Source organism: Sminthopsis crassicaudata, chromosome 1 (assembly GCF_048593235.1).
Source record: "Sminthopsis crassicaudata isolate SCR6 chromosome 1, ASM4859323v1, whole genome shotgun sequence".
In the NCBI taxonomy this organism is placed as follows: Eukaryota; Metazoa; Chordata; class Mammalia; order Dasyuromorphia; family Dasyuridae; genus Sminthopsis; species Sminthopsis crassicaudata.
The window spans coordinates 494640840-494662661 of NC_133617.1; the positions used below are offsets into that span (position 1 = coordinate 494640840).

Genomic DNA, 21822 nt, shown 5'->3' on the forward strand with positions numbered 1-21822 from the left:
CTTTCAGACTGAGGAAAAATTTCACTGCTCCCTTACTCATAAATAGCAACATTCTTTCAGATCTGTATTCTGGGGAACATGCCTCAGACCCATCTCCACTTTTGTCATAATCAGATAAATAGTTTTTCTTTTTAAAGACAAGCTTAATGGAGTGTGTAGTTTATGGAATTGGTATCCAATTCTACCAGAAAGTAGACAGCTACTATTGCTTCTATGAGTCAACAGGCATTTAGTATCTACCTGGCATTATATTAGACACTGAGGAATACAAGAATAATCTGATCAAATTGATGGACATTATTAGTATAGCATTGTTTTATTTAAGGTTATACCACACACTCTTCCTTCACAAGAAGATAAGCTTGCATCAATATATACTAGTCTCAATTTCTCTTTGGTATTTTGCAGGTCCCATAGTGTGCATGTAGTTGGTTTAGTCTTGTTTTCTGTGTGAAAAATAAACTTGTTAAATAAAAAAAATTGCTCATTATATTTGTACACTGTTTTCTAATTTAAAAATATGATTTTCCTGACTATTTTTTTTTGCTTTGGCACTAATTTCTGAAAAAGATTTGATTGTAAAGTGTTTATAATACTTATACATTGGCCAAATTCATTAGGATGGAAACAGTTTACCTGGTATGGAGTTACTACAGAATACTAAGATCTGAGTGGTTGTTTTCTAAAATATAAGCCAATTCTATTCAATCTGAGAATGCACAATATCAATGTCTATTCCCTTAAAGCACTGTAATTTAGATTTATGTCCAATGTCTTCAATTAATACCTGTATGAATCTATTCATATTTGGTGCAAAAGTTAAAACAGCATAAAGGAGCCACTGACACATCAATCCTTTTTATATATTTCCTTTATTTTTCATGTTATATAAAGTCCTTAGGCAAAAGTTGTACCTTTTAATGTTGTTAAATGTAAACATTTTGGGTACATGGTTTTTGGATAAATATTTTTTAAAATCAGCATTATTATACAGTATTGAGATAAAAAAAGAATGTTTTCCAGAAAGCAAATGACTGAATGGATAATCCAAGCTTTAAAAACAAACAAATTTTAAAAAAAACTTCTTTCTTTGAATCTATGCTATGTATTGTAAGTAGAAGGTAAAAATGTGATATCTTCTAATGATAAAGCTGGAGTATATCAGAATAACACCAGTTAATTTCCTCCACACAGGGCAACCAGGATTTTTTCATAATCTCCCTTGGTTTCATCCTGTAGATTTAAGGAAAAAAAATATTTATGTAACTTGAAAACTATGATCAATTCTTTGAGTTCATCAGTAATTATAAGATAATTCATTTCAAATACTCTTAACATAGACATACAACAAATCATTTTAATTGCTTATTTCCTAGAATGAGCAAAATTAACTGGATTCAGATTTTAAAGTGGGTGAAATAGATAATGTTTTGTAATACTATCATATGATGGAATAGAAAGCCATGTATTATGACTAGATGTAATATGACATCAAGCTATCACATGTTAGAGTGGCTCATAATAACTCATTAGAAACAGATCTAGTTATAGTTTTTTGGTCACTCTTTTCTATTAGATAGATCTTTGTCACCTAATAAAAACATAACTTGAATTAAAATAATGTCATTTTAAGGAGCTCTGAAATTTATTCTCTCATATTCCTTTTTCTTTCTATTGATAAAATCATGTAGTTTTTGATTTTTGAGAGGGCCTTTAATATGATTAATTATATTCATGATCAATTATGTTCCCTAACATTGAACTATCTTTGGATCTCTGGTCTAAATACACCTTGACCATAGTGAATAACTATAGGTTTTTTTTCCTGCCGATTTTATTGATCAATATTTTTATATAATATCTTAGTATATTTTTATTTATATTTTATTGAATCAATATTTATTAATTATATTGGTTCATCCTCTTTCTTTGTTTTAATCTTCCCTCAAATATAAAATAGTTACAAGTCTGAGTTTGGTAAGATGTTTTCTTTCTCAGTTTTTGAGAATACTTTCTATAATTTAGTATTAAGGGGTTTTTAAGTTTAATAGAATTCATCTATAAATATAATTTTCATTCATTTATTCTTGAAACATCCTAGTTATATAAATTAAAAGAAATTACAATTATACCTCTTTTATATTCCTTTTAAGATCACAAATTGAAACATATTTTAATAATTCATTGGCAAATGCTTAGTAAATGAATTCATTTTTAGATCCAAATACTATTTCCCCAAATTAAGGCTCCAAAGCATGCTATTTGAAGGATGGTTCAAACTGAACAGATAACCAACAACTGCTAAATCCATAAGTTCTCTTTATAGTCAAAAGGAATTGATTATAACATTGAGAAATAATTGAATAGCAAAAAGGGTTTTACATCAAATTTAATTATTATTTGTTCTTTAATTTTATTTGAGACAGAGTGGTTCAGTGGAAAGGAGTGTTTGCTCAATATTCGTAGTTCTGAATTTTAGTTCTCATTGCACCACTAAAAAGATATATGATAATTTAATTTATTTTTTTTAAATTTTTTTTCAAAATTAAGGATTTAGATCTAGATATTCTAAAGAGTCTTCTTACTCTAACTTATGATCAAATATCTCCTAACTCAAAGACTAACATTGGCCAAAGGAAAAATTATATAATTCCTTCCTGAAAACTATAATTAGAACTGCATTTTCTTAAATGAGCCTCAGTCCAAAAAATCATTAAGAACATGAAATATTTCTTCCCAGAATGAAAATCATCCTAGTTTTCCATTAAATTAAAAAAAAAAGCAATTTTCCAAACAGCAAATGAATGAAAATCACAATCCTTAGGCAGAATATTTGCCTCTCTCCTTAGAAGAAATAATACATTAAGCCATAAAAAGAACTCTTGATTATCATATAATGTTGTAACAAGAAATAAAACGTACCAGGATGGCTTGACACAGAGAAATGCCATACATCTTTTGATAGTATGCCTTGATCTCATTCATGTCAACTTCAGAACGAGAAACCATGATCCTGATAAGATCCTTATGACGAGTTCCAGCACCCTGTTCAAAACAAGTGTTACTAGTAATTCTTTCGTATGACATTCTCACAAAATTGTCCTTGATGTACATCTCTATCATTTCATTTCTTAAAGAATTTGTGGTATTGTGTGTGTATGTGTATGTATACATGTAGCATAATAGATAATAATATGCAGCATAATAGAGTGCTAGTCTTAGGGCTTGGAAGAAAAAAGTTCAGATTTTACGTTTGATGCCAGTTGCATGACCTTGAATATATCTCTATGCACCAATGGCAACAATTTAGGAGTTCTCATAGAATAATAGAGTGAACTCAGTGTTTTAGTTAAGAAAATAGGAGTTCACATTCAATGACAAAAGAATTTAAGATTTTTTTTAAGTTTATTTGGTTTTATATTTCAAATCATCATTACCTTTTTTTATTCTGAAGTCCTGCACTGTATGAAGGAATTGCTTCTTAGAAAATATTCATGTATTCACATAATTTAAAGGTTATAAGGGAACTTGGAAATCATCTAGTCCAGTGGTTCTCAATGTATTACCTAGAAATCCATAGGGATCTCTAAATCCTTTTGGGAGTCTGTGAGGTCAAAACTATATTAATAATAATATTAAGACATTTTGATTCTAATTTGTTAAACATTGATAGATATAACTCACTCAAATAAAAGCTCTTTGGAGGGTCCACAATAATTTTTAAGAATACTGAGACCAAAAAGTTTGTGAAACACTAATCTAGTCCAACCACTTCATTTTGGAAATAATGAATACTTATTATCATGAGGTAAATGGTAGTTGGCTCATGATCACATCTGTTATTCACTATTTTCCTTCATGTTTTCCTATTTTTAAAAAACTGAGAATTTATATTAATATGTATAAACTAATATATATGTAAATACATATATAGATGTGCATGTTTATATACATGAATGGATACAAATAAATAATATGTATACCTTGTCATTTTGTACTGTTTTCTGATTAACAAGCTTTAGAAATGAAGAAAAATACCATTATTTTGTACTATAAGAGGATGATGTTTGAAGTCAACAATCTTTGTGAGGAGAATTATACAAAATGCAGAAAATTATATTCTGAGGCAGAAATACCAATAGAAACAAATATAATTATTTTATCCCAACTAGTCATAAAAATAATGGTGAGAAATGTGTATTTATTTTTTCTGATCCAATTACTGTATAATAAAACATAGAAATAATTTCAAAGATTTTTCCCCTCTATTTTTTTCATGGGGGGAAGAGGGGAAAATGAATGGAAACTAAAAGATGAAACCACTGAACATTTGTTAAACATTCACTGATTTCCATTCTACTAGTGGCTTTTGATAATTAATAGAATAGATTAATATAAAACAAATATAACGGATATTCTGAAGTTATTATTCCAGCAAAAATCACTTAAGTCAAAGTACCTTTCTCCCCCACTCCCTCTTTTCCTCCCTTCCTCTCTCTCTCTTTCTCACCAGAAATAATTTTTAAAGAATTCTGGAAATAATCACTATTAAAATCAAAGCAAAGGTTAAAATATTTGTTGCTCTCTGTGTTTCTTAAATTCAACCACTGCTGTGTGAACAGTAGAAATACATAATAAAAAAGATGAAATTTAAACATAGGAACATCAGAAAGCCTGGTTTTTCATTAAGTTGAAAAATAAGCAGTTTCCAAATAGCCTCAATGGTTCTAGTTAAACACCAAGGGCCAAGAAGAAGAATAAAATGTCACAATTTTCACTTATGTTTGGATTTTATGCAATGTTCAAAGTAAACCAAAGATTCTCTTAAAGTGTTTTAATTACAAATTCAAGTGTATGCTCAAAAATAACCTCAAACATGCCAAATCCAATTACAGCTCTTTGAAAATATGAAATAAGTTTGTCTTTATCATTGAAGGCACTGTTTCAGCCTAATGAAAATTGCTCAATTAAATCTATTTTTCTCCCAGCTAGCACAGACATATCATTTTTTTACTTGTAAATAGTGAGACTCCCCCAAGAGAAAGTACTTTAGGTAAACTGTACCTTCATGGCTTTGTGAAGCTTCTCTGCAAAGAAAGCTGGTTTGCTTGTAGCACATTTCACTGTGAGAGAGGAAAAGAAGGAAAGAAGGGAGGCAGAAAGAGAGAGGAAGAGAATGAGTGAATGAATGATAATGAATATTGGATAGCTGGTATTCTTATTACAGAAAAAAAATTGATGCTGAAATTATGGCGTGATAATAAATGAGGATCTGCTTCTTCACATATATTGACTTACAGGATGACAGAGTCTTGGAATTTAAAAGGATCTCAGCAATGATTTAATCCAACCTGTTAAGTATTATAGCATTCCTCAAAGGGTTCCTTCTACTTCTCGTATTTTATATTTACTTACTTTTATATATGTTATCCTTCTCTGTGAGAACTTACATCCACTTACATCCCTAGGACTTAACACAGTATCTAGCACACTATAAATACATTTAAAATATTTGCTCATTGATAAATGATAAGTCAAATGGTCTATATGGCTTTTTGTTCTGAAGCTTTGTGTAGTACTACACCCATTGTAGTATAGGGAGACAAAACTGTCCTGTCTTCTTACAGACATGTGAAGGAGTCTGTGGCATGATTTTTATTGGGCAGCAAATAAAACTATCTCCAATTAAAACTCCTCAATGATGAGGAGGAAAGAGGAAAATTCATCTCTGGTATAGTGTTATTGCTGGGCATGTTTTTGTTTTAATTTACGTTTGTTATGATGTTTCAAAATATGCTTTTTTGAAACTCCTTCATTCCTTTTTGTGCCACAATGAGAATCCTTACTTTCCTTAAAGGGAAAATTAGTAGGTTTTAAAGATTTTTTTAGCACTTAGCTGAACCAATTTCCATTTGTTCTAGCTGGAGAAAGCCAAGAGCATTGAAAAACATGAGGAGCGAACAAACAAGACAATATTTAGTGATAAACATGAAAAACAACATGAGGATAAAAATCTCAACTGTACAAAAATAGGAAAGGGAAAGAAAGTACATGGTGGGGGATGGAAGGTAAACAATAAACTCAATATGAGTAAATGTAATATATAGAAAAGGTAATTAATAAATAAATAAATGGTGAAAAGCTATATTGTTAGAAAGATTACTTCCAAAACAAGGGAATAATAAATTTCACTGGTCACCAGATGACATAGGTAGTATAGTGTTCATTCAGTTCTAGGTGTCCTGTTACAAGGACATTGAAAATTGAGAACATATTTACAAAAAGGTATTGAAATAATGCAATAGGAAGAACAGTCAAAGGTGCCTAGATTGTGTAAAAAAGCAAGATTTAAAGAGGATATGATCCCTGACTTCAAATAGAGGAGGAGTTGCCAGCTAAAAAAAGAGATTAAATAGATTGTAGTTTGTAGAAGTAGAATCAATTGGGAAGTAGATTCAGGAAGATGGATTGTAAATCACAAAGTATGGAAGTGTTTCTGTCCAATGGAATGTATTGCCTAATAAATTAGTAGTTGTCCATCATCAATAATTTAAAAGTGAAAGTCAGGTGAACATCAGTCAAAAATATTAACTAGTGAAGGGGTCTAAATGGTATGATGAATGAAGAATTGAGTTTGAATCCTCCCTCAGGATCACTTAGGTGACCTCTGGCAAGTTATGTAATTTCTTTCTCCTTCAGTTTGCAATGGGGATAATAACACCTATAACCCAAGATTATTGTGAAAATTAAATGAGTTAATATTTGTAAATATCTTTTCAAATCTATGTAAATGCTAGTTACTATTATTTACTGGTTGGATTATTTACTCTAAGATTACTTTAAACTCTTAAGATTCTGTGATTTTAGGTATGCATTATGTCACTGTTTTCTACAGAACCTGTCCTTTCTCAAATGGGAAGAAATTCTGTAGCAACTTTTAAGTCTTAAAATCAACCTGATTCTCAGAGTCATTAATATACTATTTCCACAAATCATTATGTAATTTTTTTGTATGTATCATTTAAATACTATCTGTGATCATGCTATATGTTTTGGTAAAGTTCAAACTCTTGAGAATAAAAACTGTCTCACTTTTGTGGTGGTATGTCCAGTGTCCAGCACATACTAGGAGCTAAATAATTGCTAACTGATCTAACTGAAGCATTTCCCCCTCTTTGATCTAATTGTCCACCTTAAATTATCCTTGAGATAAGAGGGCAATATTGCAATTCTTTTAAAGGCATTTCTTGTCAGAGAAAAAGAGGAAAACTCTTTACCAAGAATGTAGGCCATATTTACTCAAGCACAATTTAAATAAAATAAAAAGATAATTTCTATGTAGGAAGAAAAACATTTTCAGACTTCAAATTATAGCTTATTTCAATTGCAGAGTCACATACCAATAGCAGTTAAGCAGTTCTCGATATCACCTTTCAGTTCCAGGTCCAATACCTTGTTCATGTCATGTTGGCTGTATTTGGTATATTTCTGAAACACTAAAAAGGAAAAATGAAATCAAGCTGAATGTTCTATCTCCTCACTCCCAGAGCCAAACTTAAGGTCAAGAAAAGCAACAATCTCTTAGAGGAAACTGCTAGGAACTAAGCTTGAGGGAATTTAGATCATAAGGTATTTTATTAATTATTCAGAACAATACAGATAGTTCACTTTCATTTATGACCCTACATCCTTAATGCAAATCAAACATCAAAATTATGAAATGGATTACATTTGTGCATTTAAAAATGCTACTTTTTTTTTTAAGTAGTCAGAAAATACATGGGAAAGAAAACTCTATACTTGGAGTTCCATGAAATATAGAAAGAATTTTGAAAATAATTTATTTCCTTTCAGTTGAGAACAAAAATGAATTAAGAAGTCATTTAAGAATTTCATTTGCAAAATGGCACAAGCTTCATAATTTATATTTCTCAATATGGTCACTCTGTTTCCAGGGAAGTTTTTTTTTTTTTTTTTCCCCTATATCTAACTCTAAAAATGAATATATCTCATGTCTTATCCCACCCCCTCCAAAAAAAAAAAAAAAACAAAATCAGTGTCTTCCACTTACCACGGCGAAGATGAGAGAAACTTCTTGTGGTAAGGATAGTATTGAACACATTCACATCTGTTCCTTTTCTTCTCTCTCCTGCCTCATATAAGGCCTATTGGAAAGTAGAAAATAAACAATAAACCCTCCTTAAATGTGTCCACATAAAAATTTCAGACAAAAACAATCCAAACCAGAAATTGGATTTTTATTCACTTGGAGAAGAAGAAAGTATGGTATTCTTCCTGAGGAATTACTTAATAAATATCTGTGGAGTAACTACTGTGTACCCAGCCTTATTGTTAAGAGCTACAGAAGAATATCCTTTAATTGATGGCAACAAAAGGACATAACCTGAAGCTTCATTGTTACTGATAATTCGGAACCACCCTTATGTCTGGTTTCACTAATCTCTCCTCCTTAAATTCACATCTCCTATCACAGGTATCAATAAATTTGAAACAACAAAAGCCAACATTATGTGACCAATAAAAATCTTTCTGATTAGGAAATTTATTCTAAAGTTAAATATTTTATAAACTAATATAAAGAACAAAATAAATGCCTACTTTTATTGACTTATTTATTTACTATAAAAACACAATGTATATTGAAAAGAATACTGACTGGGATAAGAGGACTTGACCTTATATATCCTTCAAAATTTATTACTTCTATAACTTTGAGGAAGTACTCTGTGAAATGAGGAGATTAGACTAGCTCGCCTCTGAGATCCTTTCCAGCACCAGATTTATGATTCTATTCTTTCCCCTGGAATCCTGGACTCTGATTGGTGACCTTCCACTTTATCTTGAACAATCTCAGGATTACACTACTTTTTGACTATCTCCAAGATTTGTCTTTTCAATTCTATATATATACATATACATAAATATATATATATGTATATGTATATATATAGAATTATATGCATATATATATAGAATTATATACATATATGTATAGAATTATATACATATATATATATATTCTGTTTTTCTTTATCAAAATGTAGAGGACAGGTCTCTCTTGCTTGCTTATATTTTTATTAATAATGATTAGCACAGAGCCTCACATGCAGTAAGTGTTTAACCTTTTTTCCCTCATTAATTCCTTCTTTATTCAAAATGCAAGAAGAATAAAGATGGAGAGGGGGAAAGCATCAAGTTTTAATTCATCTTTATTGTTAGTCAACTATTGACCTACAAAAGAAAGTCACAAGACAACATTCACACATAAAGAAAATTCTAATCAGAAAAGGTAGCTACAGCAACAGCAGGACATTAGAAAAGAAAATTCACTGTGATAAGCACATCCTTACCCTGGCGTCATTATCAGCTAGATCATCATTCACACCAGTCTCCTCACTTCGGTCACCCTGGTGGGGAGTGGGGGGTGAGAGAGGGAGAAATTCCATTATTCTTCTTTTAAAACTTATTTTCACCAGCATAACCCAAAGCATTTTTATAACATTTTTTCATAAAAGTCTTCAAAGCATTCACAAAGGAAATAAGACAAATTTCTTGAAAAATCTCAAAATTATATTTTTCAAAAGGTGACATTAAATGAAGTTGCTTAAATAAATCACATACCTTAGCCAAAGAAAGCAAAGCCTTCTGAAAATCTCCAGATGTATCTGAGGTGATATCTTTGGCCAAATCTCTCTTAAGTTCTATATTAAAGGATTGAAAAATAAAAGAATTTGTTCTTTAAGAAAAATTATATCCTTCTCCACATAATAGTAGAATCAAAGTAAGTAAGGCTTTGTATCATCCCTCAGCAATAATTGAGGGAGTACCACATTGCTTCATCACCATCAGAAACATTCAAGGGCTTATTTACATTGCTAGGAGAAAAAACTCTATAGATTTCCTTTAAATGAATAATTCATTAAGCAATATATGTGTTTCTGAAACCTACACAGGCAAAGTGAGAAAGAAAAAGAGATATTTTCCTATTATAAAGTGAGATGCTAGGATAAAACTCAGTTTGTATTCATTGTTTTGGGTTACATTAAAAACATATAAAAAGAAACAACAAAAGCAATATGAAGCTAGAAAATACATAGAGGTTACAAAACATAAGAAAATGTAGAATCTTAATGGAAACTAGAGAAAGACATTTTTTTCCATTTTTGAACAGCTGAATAATAATTTTTTTCTGTTCCTTATCGATATCACTATTTATTCATTGAAAGAAAATCTTTATTATGTGCAACATTAGGTACCAGATGAGATACAAAAATAAATGTGATATTGGTCCTGCTCTTGGATTATGATCAAGTAGTGATAATAAAATATATGTGTACATAAATGTGGATTCAAATTATTTTCAAGTGTCCAAAGAATAAAATGTTAGGATAAAAGTTCATATCCTACTTCAGACAGTTACTAACTGTGTGACCCTCTGCAACTCAATTAGCCTCTATGAGTCTCAATTTCCTCATCTATAAAATGGAGATAACCATAGCACCATCAGAGGCTTGGTGTAAGGATCAAATAAGATAATATATGCAGTGTGATTTATGAACTTTAAAGTGCTATATAAATGTTAACTATTGTTATTGTTGTTGTTAAATATGAAAGTGTTTCATAGAATTCCAAAAGCTTAAATGGCTCAAGTAAGTTTTTAAACTCCCTAGCACAGGATGCCACTGCCTTATTTGTTGGGCTCAAAAAGGTCCAAGGGACTAGGTTTCACATAAAATCTCAAAACACAAAGTTCTAAACTTCCTTTATTAAATTATACTATAAGCCTATTATTTGAGGAGTAATTATATTCTATTTCCTTCAAGATGTGCCACTCCAGTGTGCTGTGTTAAGTGTAGTCTTTAGACTGCTGTGCATTGCTTATAAGGCTGAGAGAAAAAAGATGTTGACTAATACAAAGTACTGCCAGAGAATGCCTCATTACAACTCTGCTCTGCACAGTACCTAGCATATCATTAACAGAATATAGTAAAATAAAACTAAAAATTAAAACAAACAAACAAACAAAAAAAGAAACATCTCTGTTCTTAGAGCCTCTAAGTAGCTAAACAATTATTTCTATTGCTCTTGGTCAACCTTACAAATGTAGGAAAAGCCAAAATTAGCAATAATGTCAGTTATAACCTGCTGTCTTGTGATTTTTGTAAAGGAAAAAGGAAAGATGAAACATTTTCAGGCTCTTTTCAAAGAAAAAGCTCTCTTTCAGAAACCAGCCTCAAAATAATGGAATAGAGTAGAATTCAAATACCCAACTGATAGATACATATATTTGGTACATTTCTTGTCTGAATTCTATTTAATGACCAATTATTTGTCATCAGTTTTGATTTCATTTGACTTGTAGATTTGGGTTGTAAAAATTGTATTTTTTGTTTTCTTCAATTTGCCTATCCTGGTGCTCTGTTGCTTAACCAGTTTAAACTTTTAGGAAACATAATATTCTCCTCATCTATTTCATTATGTTTGTAAAAGCCATTGTTGGCCTACCTTCTCTGTACACTCTATTGATTTCTCTGATTTCCTTGTTATTTCTTGATGTAAGAATTTCAATTAAGGTGTCTTCATCTGTTCCCAGACCCTGCACAAAATATAAGAAAAATGGTGTTATTAAAATTAAAATAACACTTTACTTTGAAATTCTGGAAGTATATTCATTTTAACTCTATCCGCCCTCCCCTGCTATGAGAGAAATCTTAAGAGAAAGCATTTAAAGATAGGCATTACCATTAGATATACTCTCAAAGACCAACTGTACAATATCATTTACTAATATCTGACTTGTGTGGCTGGATTTCTTCCATTATTTCATAATAATGAGTTTAATCATTATTTTCAATTTGTACTATTTAAAGAGCAAGGACCATGTTTTTTTTCTTCTTTTGTATACCCAGCATTTAATATAGAGCCGGGCACATAATAAACACTTACAAAATGTCTGTTGATCGAATTACTGATAGCCACAGTCTGTACATTAGGTCCTTTGGGACTGGCCATAAGGAGATCTGACTAGTGAGCACATCAGTTAGATATTTTGCAATCAAAAATTACCTTCATAGCAGCCCTCAACTGCTCAGCATCATACTGTGCTGGGGTTTTCAACAGAGCCACAGCAACATCTTCCAGGTGCCCTGTAAGGCCCTTCTTCAGAGCATCCTCCAGAGACTATAGAAGAGAACAGTAATGTTAGTTAGTTGTTAAGAAACACATTTAATAATTTTAAGGCTTTTACTAGGATAAGCTTAGGGGAAGACTGCAACAAAAACAAAGTCATCCTCCACAAACATGGCCTACATCTTGAGCAATCAGATCAAACATTCTAAAGGAGTTAAAACATTTAAGAAATTGATTATTTTAATGTCTAAATAGTGATATGCTTCTTGCTAAAGTTTACCATGATCACCAACCTATGCTATCTAAATCATTTTAGTTGACTTTTGAACTTTGCAATTACTTTTATCAGATGATGCTTAGAGACTTAAAAGAAATACACTTGTAACCTTAGCCTTAACATCACCCCAAAAAATGAAGTCCTGATGCATACATGATGGTTTTGACATGAAAGAAAAGTGCTCATAGAAACAGATCAAATAACTGAGGTGATTAAGCAAGAGGACTCTTCTACTGATTCACTAGTCTGAAAAAGTATCATCCAGAAATTTCTACAGTCAGTAATGCAGAATGCACTGTTGTGTTAAAATTAAAATAAGAATTTATGATTCTAAATGTACAAAACAAATATGAATAAGTATTTTAAATAAACTTAATTTATAATTTTATAGATTTGCAACATTTATATTTCTAGTTAAATTATTAAAGCTGCACTAAGGCTTTTGGGACATCCTGAATATTAAGCAAACTATTCCTTCTGGTTCAGATGTTATTCCTTCACCTTTAAGTTGTGACCAACTCTTTATGATATCATTTGGGATTTTCTTGGCAAAGATACTAGATTGGTTTGCCATTTCATTCTCCAGTTCATTTTATATATGAGGCGAATAGGGTTTAGTGACTTGCCCAGAGTCCCACAACTAGTAAGTAACTGAAGATGTCTTCCTGATCCCAAGCCCAGAACTCTATCCACTGTACCACCCAGCTGCCTTGAGCTCAAATAGTACCTTTCAAACAATGCTGGTAATATCTTTTTTAATTTAACCTCTTCATTTATTACTAACCAGAGTCTGGCTGGGGAAGATGTCATAAGTGGTTTCTCTAGTTTTTGCTTTTGAACTTCTTACCTAAGATTGTGTTAGAATATGAATGTGCTTAATATGTTACAGATAACTTCAAAAGTCATCTACCCCAACCACACCATTGTATAGATGAGGAAACTGAGATCTAGACATATTAGTTTATTGTCCAAGGCAATGCAGGCAGTAAGTAGCAGAAGTAGGATCCTCTCATATAATAGGTAGTTCTCTTCCATTGTGTCTTCTTATTTCAGAATTTCTCAAAAACAGGGCTAAATTCGAATCTTAAATTCAATAAAATTTTTTTTAGAAAGTTGAAGCTTACCTTTCCTTTGGCCTGCTGGTATGCTTCTTTGATCTGCTGACGTTGAGCATTGCTTCTCTTTGTTAAGATATCAATGATGGTTGCTTCATCTACCCCTAAATATTGATGGAGAGTCACACTTTCAAAATTATGTTTTTATTTTTGATGTTTTTAGTTAGGTTTTATTTGCTATAATGTCAAAGTGGCAGATAATCGATCTATTATGTCTTCCCCTGATGAAAAGCTCTGCTAAACATTAAAAAATGAATTCGATTGCCTTGTGAAATCAATTCACCCACTGAGATTTGTGAGTTTAAATTATGCTCAAGAAAATATGAACTATTTTTATATTGTGTTTTAGCTTAACATTTACTTCCAAAAAGCCACAGAACTGAATTTCCAACTATATTTATCAAAGGAGTAGGTTAAATAATAGATAGCTTCAAAATTATTTCTTTTAATCTTGAAGGCATGCTATGGGAATAACTTTCTAGAGTCAACAGAAACATTTTATCCATTCTGCCTGTTAGAAGAGCAAAGATAGAGGATAGGGACTGGACTCGTGATTTCATAGGTACACCCTGGTGAGGAATTTCTCTCTACTAATGCAGGTTGCTCTCTCTCTTCAACTCATAGTGTCAAAATTCTGTCTAGAGCCCTGACATATTATAAGTGACTTATTGACATCACATAAACATATATTTATAAGAGTCAGAATTCAAACTTAGATTTTCATATCTTTGAGGCCAGTTCTTTATGTCAAACAATCTCTCATTAGTAAGGATAGGGGGGAAATAGTGCTCCCTCTCCCTCTCCCTTTCTCTCTTCTTAAATTTATAATTCTCAGACAAAACTGTAGCTAGAGAGCAAAGAAAAGAAACTTCAACTCTGACTCTTTGGATCTCTACTCTGAACTTAGATAACAGGTAGAAAAGAAGAATAATGTTATTCTTTCTCATGATGTTCCTTAAGATAATAACATCCAGGGGCAGCTAGGTGGTACAGTGGATAGAGCATCAGCCCTGAATTCAGGAGGACCCGAGTTCAAATCTGGTCTCAGACACTTAACACTTCCTAGCTGTGTGACCCTGGGCAAGTCACTTAACCCCAGCCTCAGGGAAAAAAAAAAAAAAAAAAAAGACAAAACATCAAGATAATAACATCCTCTCCAACTTTAGAACCTATAATTCTACAAATCTGAAATCACTGATTAAAAAAAAAAAACACTTCCTAACTATTAACAAACTGCAACTTCCTTTCATCTAGAAATAGTTTGAAATGTAAGTAGAATTTTTTCCCCATTTGTTTCAATTAAAACAGATACTTATTTATAACCACCTTGCTACTGGGCACTGAGAATGAAAAACCTGATGATTTCTACCCTCATAGACAATTGTTTAAATGTTATGTATTCACACTTTTTCTAAAGGGAAATGTTATATGACATAATTACCTTTTACAGTTAGAGCTTTATCCAATGCAGCAACATCAGAAGATGCATTGAAGCTAGGGTAGGTATTATCTGTTGGCCTTGATCCTCCTTTTGACCCCTTCACAGTTTCCTAAAGGGAAAAGAAAAAAATGAATTTTTTATCTAAAATCCAGCTTTGGATGAAATGTTGAAAGATAAGCACAACATTTCTTAACTATGATCACTCTATAAGTACTTTGTTAAGCCATTGTACTAAACACTATGGGCAGGGGGAAGCAAATATGACAATATAAGACAGCCTCTCATTTCAGTGAGCTTCCATTCTAATTCTAATTTGTGGAAATACAAAATATAAGAAGAGAGAGAACAGAAGGTGGCAGAAGATGCCAGTCTTAATAAACCATTAATATCTATACTTACAATATATTTCTGTTCTTCATTTTCCATAAACCAGGCCTGTTTGAGGAATTCTGCTACCATAGCCATTTTTAAAGAAGTGGCTGAAAAGAAAACAAAAGTCAAAGTTAAAATGAAGGGGGAAGGAAATGAGCCTTAGAAAGCATTTTAATGCTTATTTTCCTGGAGTATTTTGTCACAGACCCACTGAAACTGTTAATTGAGGCAAACTGTACACCACTAATCACATGTAACTTTTATAGAGGTGAGTTGTTATAATAGAAGACAAAGCTAAGAACCTGAAGGAGAAAAAAATGACTGATACTATCTCTAAAACAAAGCTCATGTACTTTTTTCAGAGGCCCTTAGAAGTGCACTCAGTATACTTCATTGACTCACCATTCTAATTATCATGAATATCTACTTTTAAAGCCTGCAGAGAATTATAAGTAGAATTAGAAATGGTGTGGTAATCAGTCAATTAGAGGCAAGTCCTCTCAGTGACACTTCAAAGCTAACCTTCATGAAAAAGTCAGAAAATTCAGTTTTATAAGAGCAAATAACCTTGAGGGCAACAATGTACATCCCTAAACACCTCTCCATGAACACATATACATACATATATTTTATGTGTACACCTATGAAACACATATTCCCTTGGAGGTAACAATGTATAATTCTAACGTGACACACTCACTCTGTGTGTATGTCTGTGTGTGTGTCTCTCTCTGTCTTTCTCTGTCTCTCGCTATACACACACACACACACACATACAACCATACACACATATACATATATTGTATACACATGCGAGTATTGTGTGGTTACATATGTATTCATGAATGTTTGTGTACAATGTATAGAGTATATCTTTATATTATATATTATACTAAAAATCCTATATAATATATAAATATATTACATACTTATAATAATTAGGCAAAAATATATCCCAAGAAGGCAGAAATACTTTTTGTTTTCTTTCTTTTTTTCTCTCTCTCTCTCTTTTTTTTTTTTCTTTCTTTTTTGGCTGTTGTTTGAAACTGTCTCTGGAACTTTTTTTTTTTTTTTTTTTTTTTTTTTGGCTGAGGCAGTTGCTGTTAAGTGACTTGCCCAGGGTCACACAGCTAGATGTGTTAAGTGTCTGAGAACATATTTGAACTCAGGTCCTCCTGACTTCAAGGCTGGTGCTCTATCCACTGCGCCACCTAGCTGCCCCTGAGAATTTTGTTTTCTTAGGAGAAAATGACACTGCTCACTCACTTTGCATAGCCCTTCCTCATTTAAATCTAATTCACTCACATGTCATAGCATCATTTCCTTTATATCATGATCCTCTTAGAGAACAAAGACAAGAATAACGACAATCAAATAACTAGATTTTTTTTAAGTTAAATATTTAGACTTATTTGTAAAATAAAAAAATATCTTTCATTGCCTGCAATATTCATTCATGGAGAGTGTCTTATGCCTTGAAAAATATCTTATGATTGTTGTAATTTTGTGGGGTGGGGGGAGAGGGAAGGGAGTCCTCCACCCTCCTAACATCATTAACATCTTAGCTTTTGAGAGTTTGGGAGTATTGAACTGATAAATGCCTACCCAGAGAAATAGTCAGTATGTCAAAGGACAATAGATTTAAAAGTTGGAAGAAACTAAAAGTTATTTTTTCTACCTCTCCCATTTTATAGACATGACATCTAATAGGTCAAGTGATTTTCCCAGAATGACAATGACAGAGCCAAAATCTGAACCCCAAATTGACAAAACCTTAACTTCTTGTTATAAATTGGAAATAAAGCTACTCTGTACTTCATCAATATTCCTATGAAGATAAGCTAGCACCTTTCCAGATTGACTATTTTCAGTGTAAAAATCTGAAGTCTCTTTTTCACATAAGCAGAAGTAATACTGTCTCTTTCTTTAATGTGTGTTACTAAATGATCACTATCTATTAATCCTAGGATGTCTGTTACAGAATGTCTATTTCTACAGATTAACCATGTTTCTGTATTTGCATGTCCAGAGAGACTTTTGTTCAGTTTTTGCAAGGAGAAATATTTGAACAAGGTAAATCATTGTTTTATTAAGCAACATTTAAGCTAATTAAAAAAACAAAATACACCTTTTAATTACAATTTGAGATAAAGGTATTCTAGAAGAAACATTAATAATACTGCACAACTCACCTAAATGTAACAGACCTTGGAATTTTTCAATATTTTTTAATATTAATTATTTTCTTTCTAAGCACTCACTCTCAATCCCTCACAATTTACTGAAAGTATGCCACTTAAGCTTGAGAAGACAAACTTCTGGTGAAACTAAGGAATCATCCTAAAGACAGCCAAGATTAGAAAATAATTCAAATATAGCAACCTATCAAAATTCCAGGACTCAGGGCATTTTGCCACTCAATCGTTCATGAAATTTTTCCACTTGCAATCAAAATCATTTAAAAATGAAAGCATATGCTCATTGGAGACTGATTCAGTAAATGGCAAGTTTCTAAAATGACTCTGGAATAGATTTAAAAATCTCTCAGTCTCTCTGCCTAGTTATTTCTTGCTTACAAAAATCTCCCAAGTTTACCTATGTAAATGAGAAACACAATCAGTCTACCTTTCTACAAATACCAAGCTATGGTAGATTTACCCCTGAAAATATGAATGACATTCATATATTTTTGGAGAATCATATTTTTCTTGCACAGGGAACCACAAAACAGCTTAGCTAATTTAATTTTGTTCCATCCCTCCCAAAACTAATCAGCATTTAGTCCAACTCCTATCACATAGAAGGAACAAAAGTTGTAAAACACATTGAGGTTTGTTTTATAAATATGATCTCATTTTATCTTCACAGTAATCCTGGACAGCAAGTGCCATTATCATCTTATTTTGCAGACAAGGAAACAGAGGTTTAAATAACTTGAGCAAGGTCACTTGGCTAATAAGTGTCTGAGGCCAGATTTGAATTCAAGTCTTCCTTGTTCCAGGAGCACAGTACTATTAACTTACTATACCTCTTAGCTACCTTCACATAGTAAGTATTTTAGTGCTTGTTAATAAATTGATGTAGTGAAAAAACTACTGTATTAATTGCGAAGATTTTTTTTTTGAGTAGGTAATCTCAAGGGAAGGAAATGCACAATAATTTCAGTCAAATGGGCCCAATCACTTGGGCCTCAGTTTCCTAGAATTACTTATACAGAATTATTTAGCCAGTGGCACAACTGAAACTCAGGCTTCTGCATTCTCAGACTAGTGTCCTTTGGAAGAAAATTACTACCTATGTTTCAGTTTATTTCAAACACAAATTTTGTTTTGAAGATACAAACAGCTGACAAAGTAAACTTATCAAAGTTTATGATTATGTCAGCCCCCTTTTCAAAACTCTTCAGTGATTTCCAATTGCTGCCAGGAGAAAATATGACTTTTTTTTAAAGCTCTATTCTATCTTTCAAGACTTCTTTCACATAATTCTTCTTCAAATACTCTGTGTTCTAGTCAAATTGATCTAATTGTTCTTGACTAAATTTTGCCTTCCCTTGGCATACCTCTAGCATTTGTGTGTACTGTCCCCAATCCTAGGGGATAGAGGAGAGGAAAGGGAGAGGAGAAAAAGAAAGGGAAAGAGGGAGAGAGAGAGAGAAGGAACAAGAGGGAGGGAAATAGGGAAAGAGAGGGAAAGAAGAATAGAGAAAGGAAAAGGAAGAAGGTGAGAAGAAGAGAGAGCAAGAAATAAAGACAGAGAAAGAGAAGAAAGAAGGAGAGGAAAAAGAGGGGGGAGAGGAGAGAGGGAAAAAGAGATAGTTCTAATCTCTAATTCCTTTAGAAAGCTTCTCTTGTGGAAATTTCATCCATGCAAATCAGCAACTTACCTTTAATTTATATAGTCTTAGAATTTACTTCTTGGGAACACTGAGAGAAGTGAGCAATTTAAATGAGATGGTCAGACAGATGGCATGTATCTGAGAAGGGACTTCAGGTCAGGTCTTTCTGACTTTAATTGCAGTCCTCTTTCCACTAAGTCAAGTTGGTCCTTATGTTAACCTTATGTAATCACTCATCTCATTGTAGGCCTTAATAAATGCTTATTGAAGGAAATAATGGAGCTGGGAGGTACTCAGTCCATTTGATCTAAATTTCTAACAACTTAACTCTTCTTTAAGAAGCTCTTAAATAAATATGCACTTTAATGTTTAGCAAAATCATTATTAGATTAGACAATGAAGTCATTACTAATTACCTGCTACATGTCAATTTAACCAGGTTTTAATTCTCCACCTTCCGAATGAGGTAGCACCTGTGGCTAAGCTATAATTAAACTATTAAGAATATGACTGAATCAGAATTTCACCACATTAAAATTATTTTCAAGATGCATCTCCCAAAAGTGAAAGTAGAACTTTTTATAAGCATTGTAAATTTAAACTAAATAAGTGCTTAATTATGCCCATGGTATTTAACTATTAGAAACCTGATTACTAAAACTTTATAAGCTTAACATTCACAAAAGGATTTTAGCAATAATCTTTGAAGGATAGTTTGAGATAATGAATATTACCCACTGTAATGAAGCCTCAATACTTCTAAATCTCAAAATATAAGTTTCATTAAGATCATACATTTTTAACTGGAAGACACAGGAGAGCTCATGTAATTTAAATATTCTTTTCTGGGAAGAGGAGATTTGTTTAGGGGATTTGGGGAACTTTCCATAGTACCAGTACCAGTACCAGTAAATTAGTGCTTTGGAATCTTAAGGAATTGCAGGCACCACTAAGAAGGGTGGGTCACACAGTTAATATGTAGCTGTCACAATCTCAACTCAGATTGATTCTTGAACCACTATTCCAGGCTGCCTCTGAGAAGATAAGAAAACTGAGGCACAGACCATTTAAACAACTTGCCCACAATCACAAGGGTAGTAAATAATAATGATGATGCTGCTGCTGCTGCTGCTGCTGATGATGATGATGATGATAACTATAATTTAAATTCCTCTAAATTCTAATTAAGTTGTAAGAAAGTTAACTCCATAATGACTCTTTTCTTACTGCTTGTCCCACCCATTAATTTCTTCTGTGACAGTGGTCCCAAGAAGAAGGAAGGCCTTAGAGGCCCAGGCTCCCATTTCCGAAAGATACATCCTTACTGTACACCACCCAGGAAATCAACTGTTTTCTTTCCCCTCTAGTAATGACATATAGCAATTAAGAAACAGGTTAGCACAGGAACTACCTAGAAAAGGAATGTGACCACACCCTTGTAAAAGAAAAGTGCTGAGAAGCTTATCTGTAAGTAAAACAAAATCAAGAATTTCAAAATGCCTTAATTAAACAATTTAATTACCACAATTGTGAATTCAAACTTAGTTAATTTTTAGCTTCCAGTTACAATAAACAAAACTATGAATTGCCTTCTCTTTTCTAGGAGACTCAAAGAAAACCACAAGCTCTCTGTTCCCTTCCCCCTCCCTTTCCTGTCCATATAAGGCATGCATAGTTTGGTGGAAACTCATAACTTGCAGGGAAAGGGAGGAAAAACACCCTTTTCCATGGTAACCGAGCAGAAATTAAATGCCAAGTAAGGGGCCCCATATCAATTTTTTTCTGTTTTCTTCTTTAATCCATACATAGATGGTAAAATATGATTTCATAAAAACTTTTGCAAAAAAAAAAAAAACTTTTAGAAAAAACCACAAGTCACACCCAACTTCATTTGTAAATTCCAGAGTTAGCTGCTTTCAAGAAGTAAATTTTAGGGGTTAGGGGATTTAGGAAAGTTTTTAAAACCAGACAGCTGCTAAGGAGGAAATAAAACTCACCTTTTTCTTTCTCTTCCAAACAGCTAATGAAAGAACCTTCAGGGAAAGTTTCAAGCTGGAAGTGCAAAACGAGAGCTTGAATTTTTTATATATTTGGGAGGACAGACCACACCTAGCAACCAGAGTTATAGTACAAACTTCAGTGATTGGCTGCCTTTTGTCTAGAGTATATGACTAAGTCCTCCCCCTAAACAAAATGCAACCAAGCTAGTAAAGCTAGCCAGCTCATAACTGACTTCTAAAAAAAAAAAAAAAAAAAAAAAAAAAAAAAGGGAAGGGGAACAGTGAATATGTGGTTTAACTTTTTTTTTCTTTTTATTTCTGTTTGACTATAAAAAAAGAAAAAAGATTTCTAAATGTGAAATACTATAGAGGAAAATCAGAGACAATCCAATTCAAAAAATATTTATTATTTGACTACAATAAACAAAGCACTATAATATAGATTGGGGATACCATGGGAAAAAAGTAAAAAGTTCATTTTCAGTTGCTTATATTCTACTAAGTTTCAGTTCCAAAATTCAACAGCTGATTCTAAATCAGTGGTTTTCAAACTTTTCCATAGTATAGATCCCTTCAGTTGAAATAAAATTTTGGCATAATTCTCATAGTAAAATTCTCTGAAATTATTA

General features: G+C 32.2%; 1 protein-coding gene across 2 annotated transcripts; it reads right to left on the reverse strand.

Moving 5' to 3' along the window:
* Positions 1-856: 856 nt before the first annotated feature.
* ANXA1 (annexin A1) lies at positions 857-21321 on the reverse strand. Of its 2 annotated transcripts, none has more exons than XM_074281421.1 (13): positions 21191-21321; positions 15383-15462; positions 14984-15092; positions 13552-13646; positions 12088-12201; positions 11527-11617; positions 9643-9722; positions 9372-9428; positions 8072-8165; positions 7401-7496; positions 5065-5123; positions 2923-3045; positions 857-1233 (listed from the first exon to the last, which is right to left on the reverse strand). In XM_074281421.1, exons 2-13 carry the CDS (start codon positions 15446-15448, stop codon positions 1177-1179), a joined length of 1041 nt encoding a protein of 346 aa, XP_074137522.1. In that variant the 5' UTR covers positions 15449-15462; positions 21191-21321; the 3' UTR covers positions 857-1176. The 2 variants fall into 2 exon arrangements, with proteins under 2 accessions (XP_074137522.1, XP_074137523.1); XM_074281422.1 differs by having other exon boundaries at positions 857-1274; positions 2862-3045.
* Between the last annotated feature and the right edge of the window lie 501 nt (positions 21322-21822).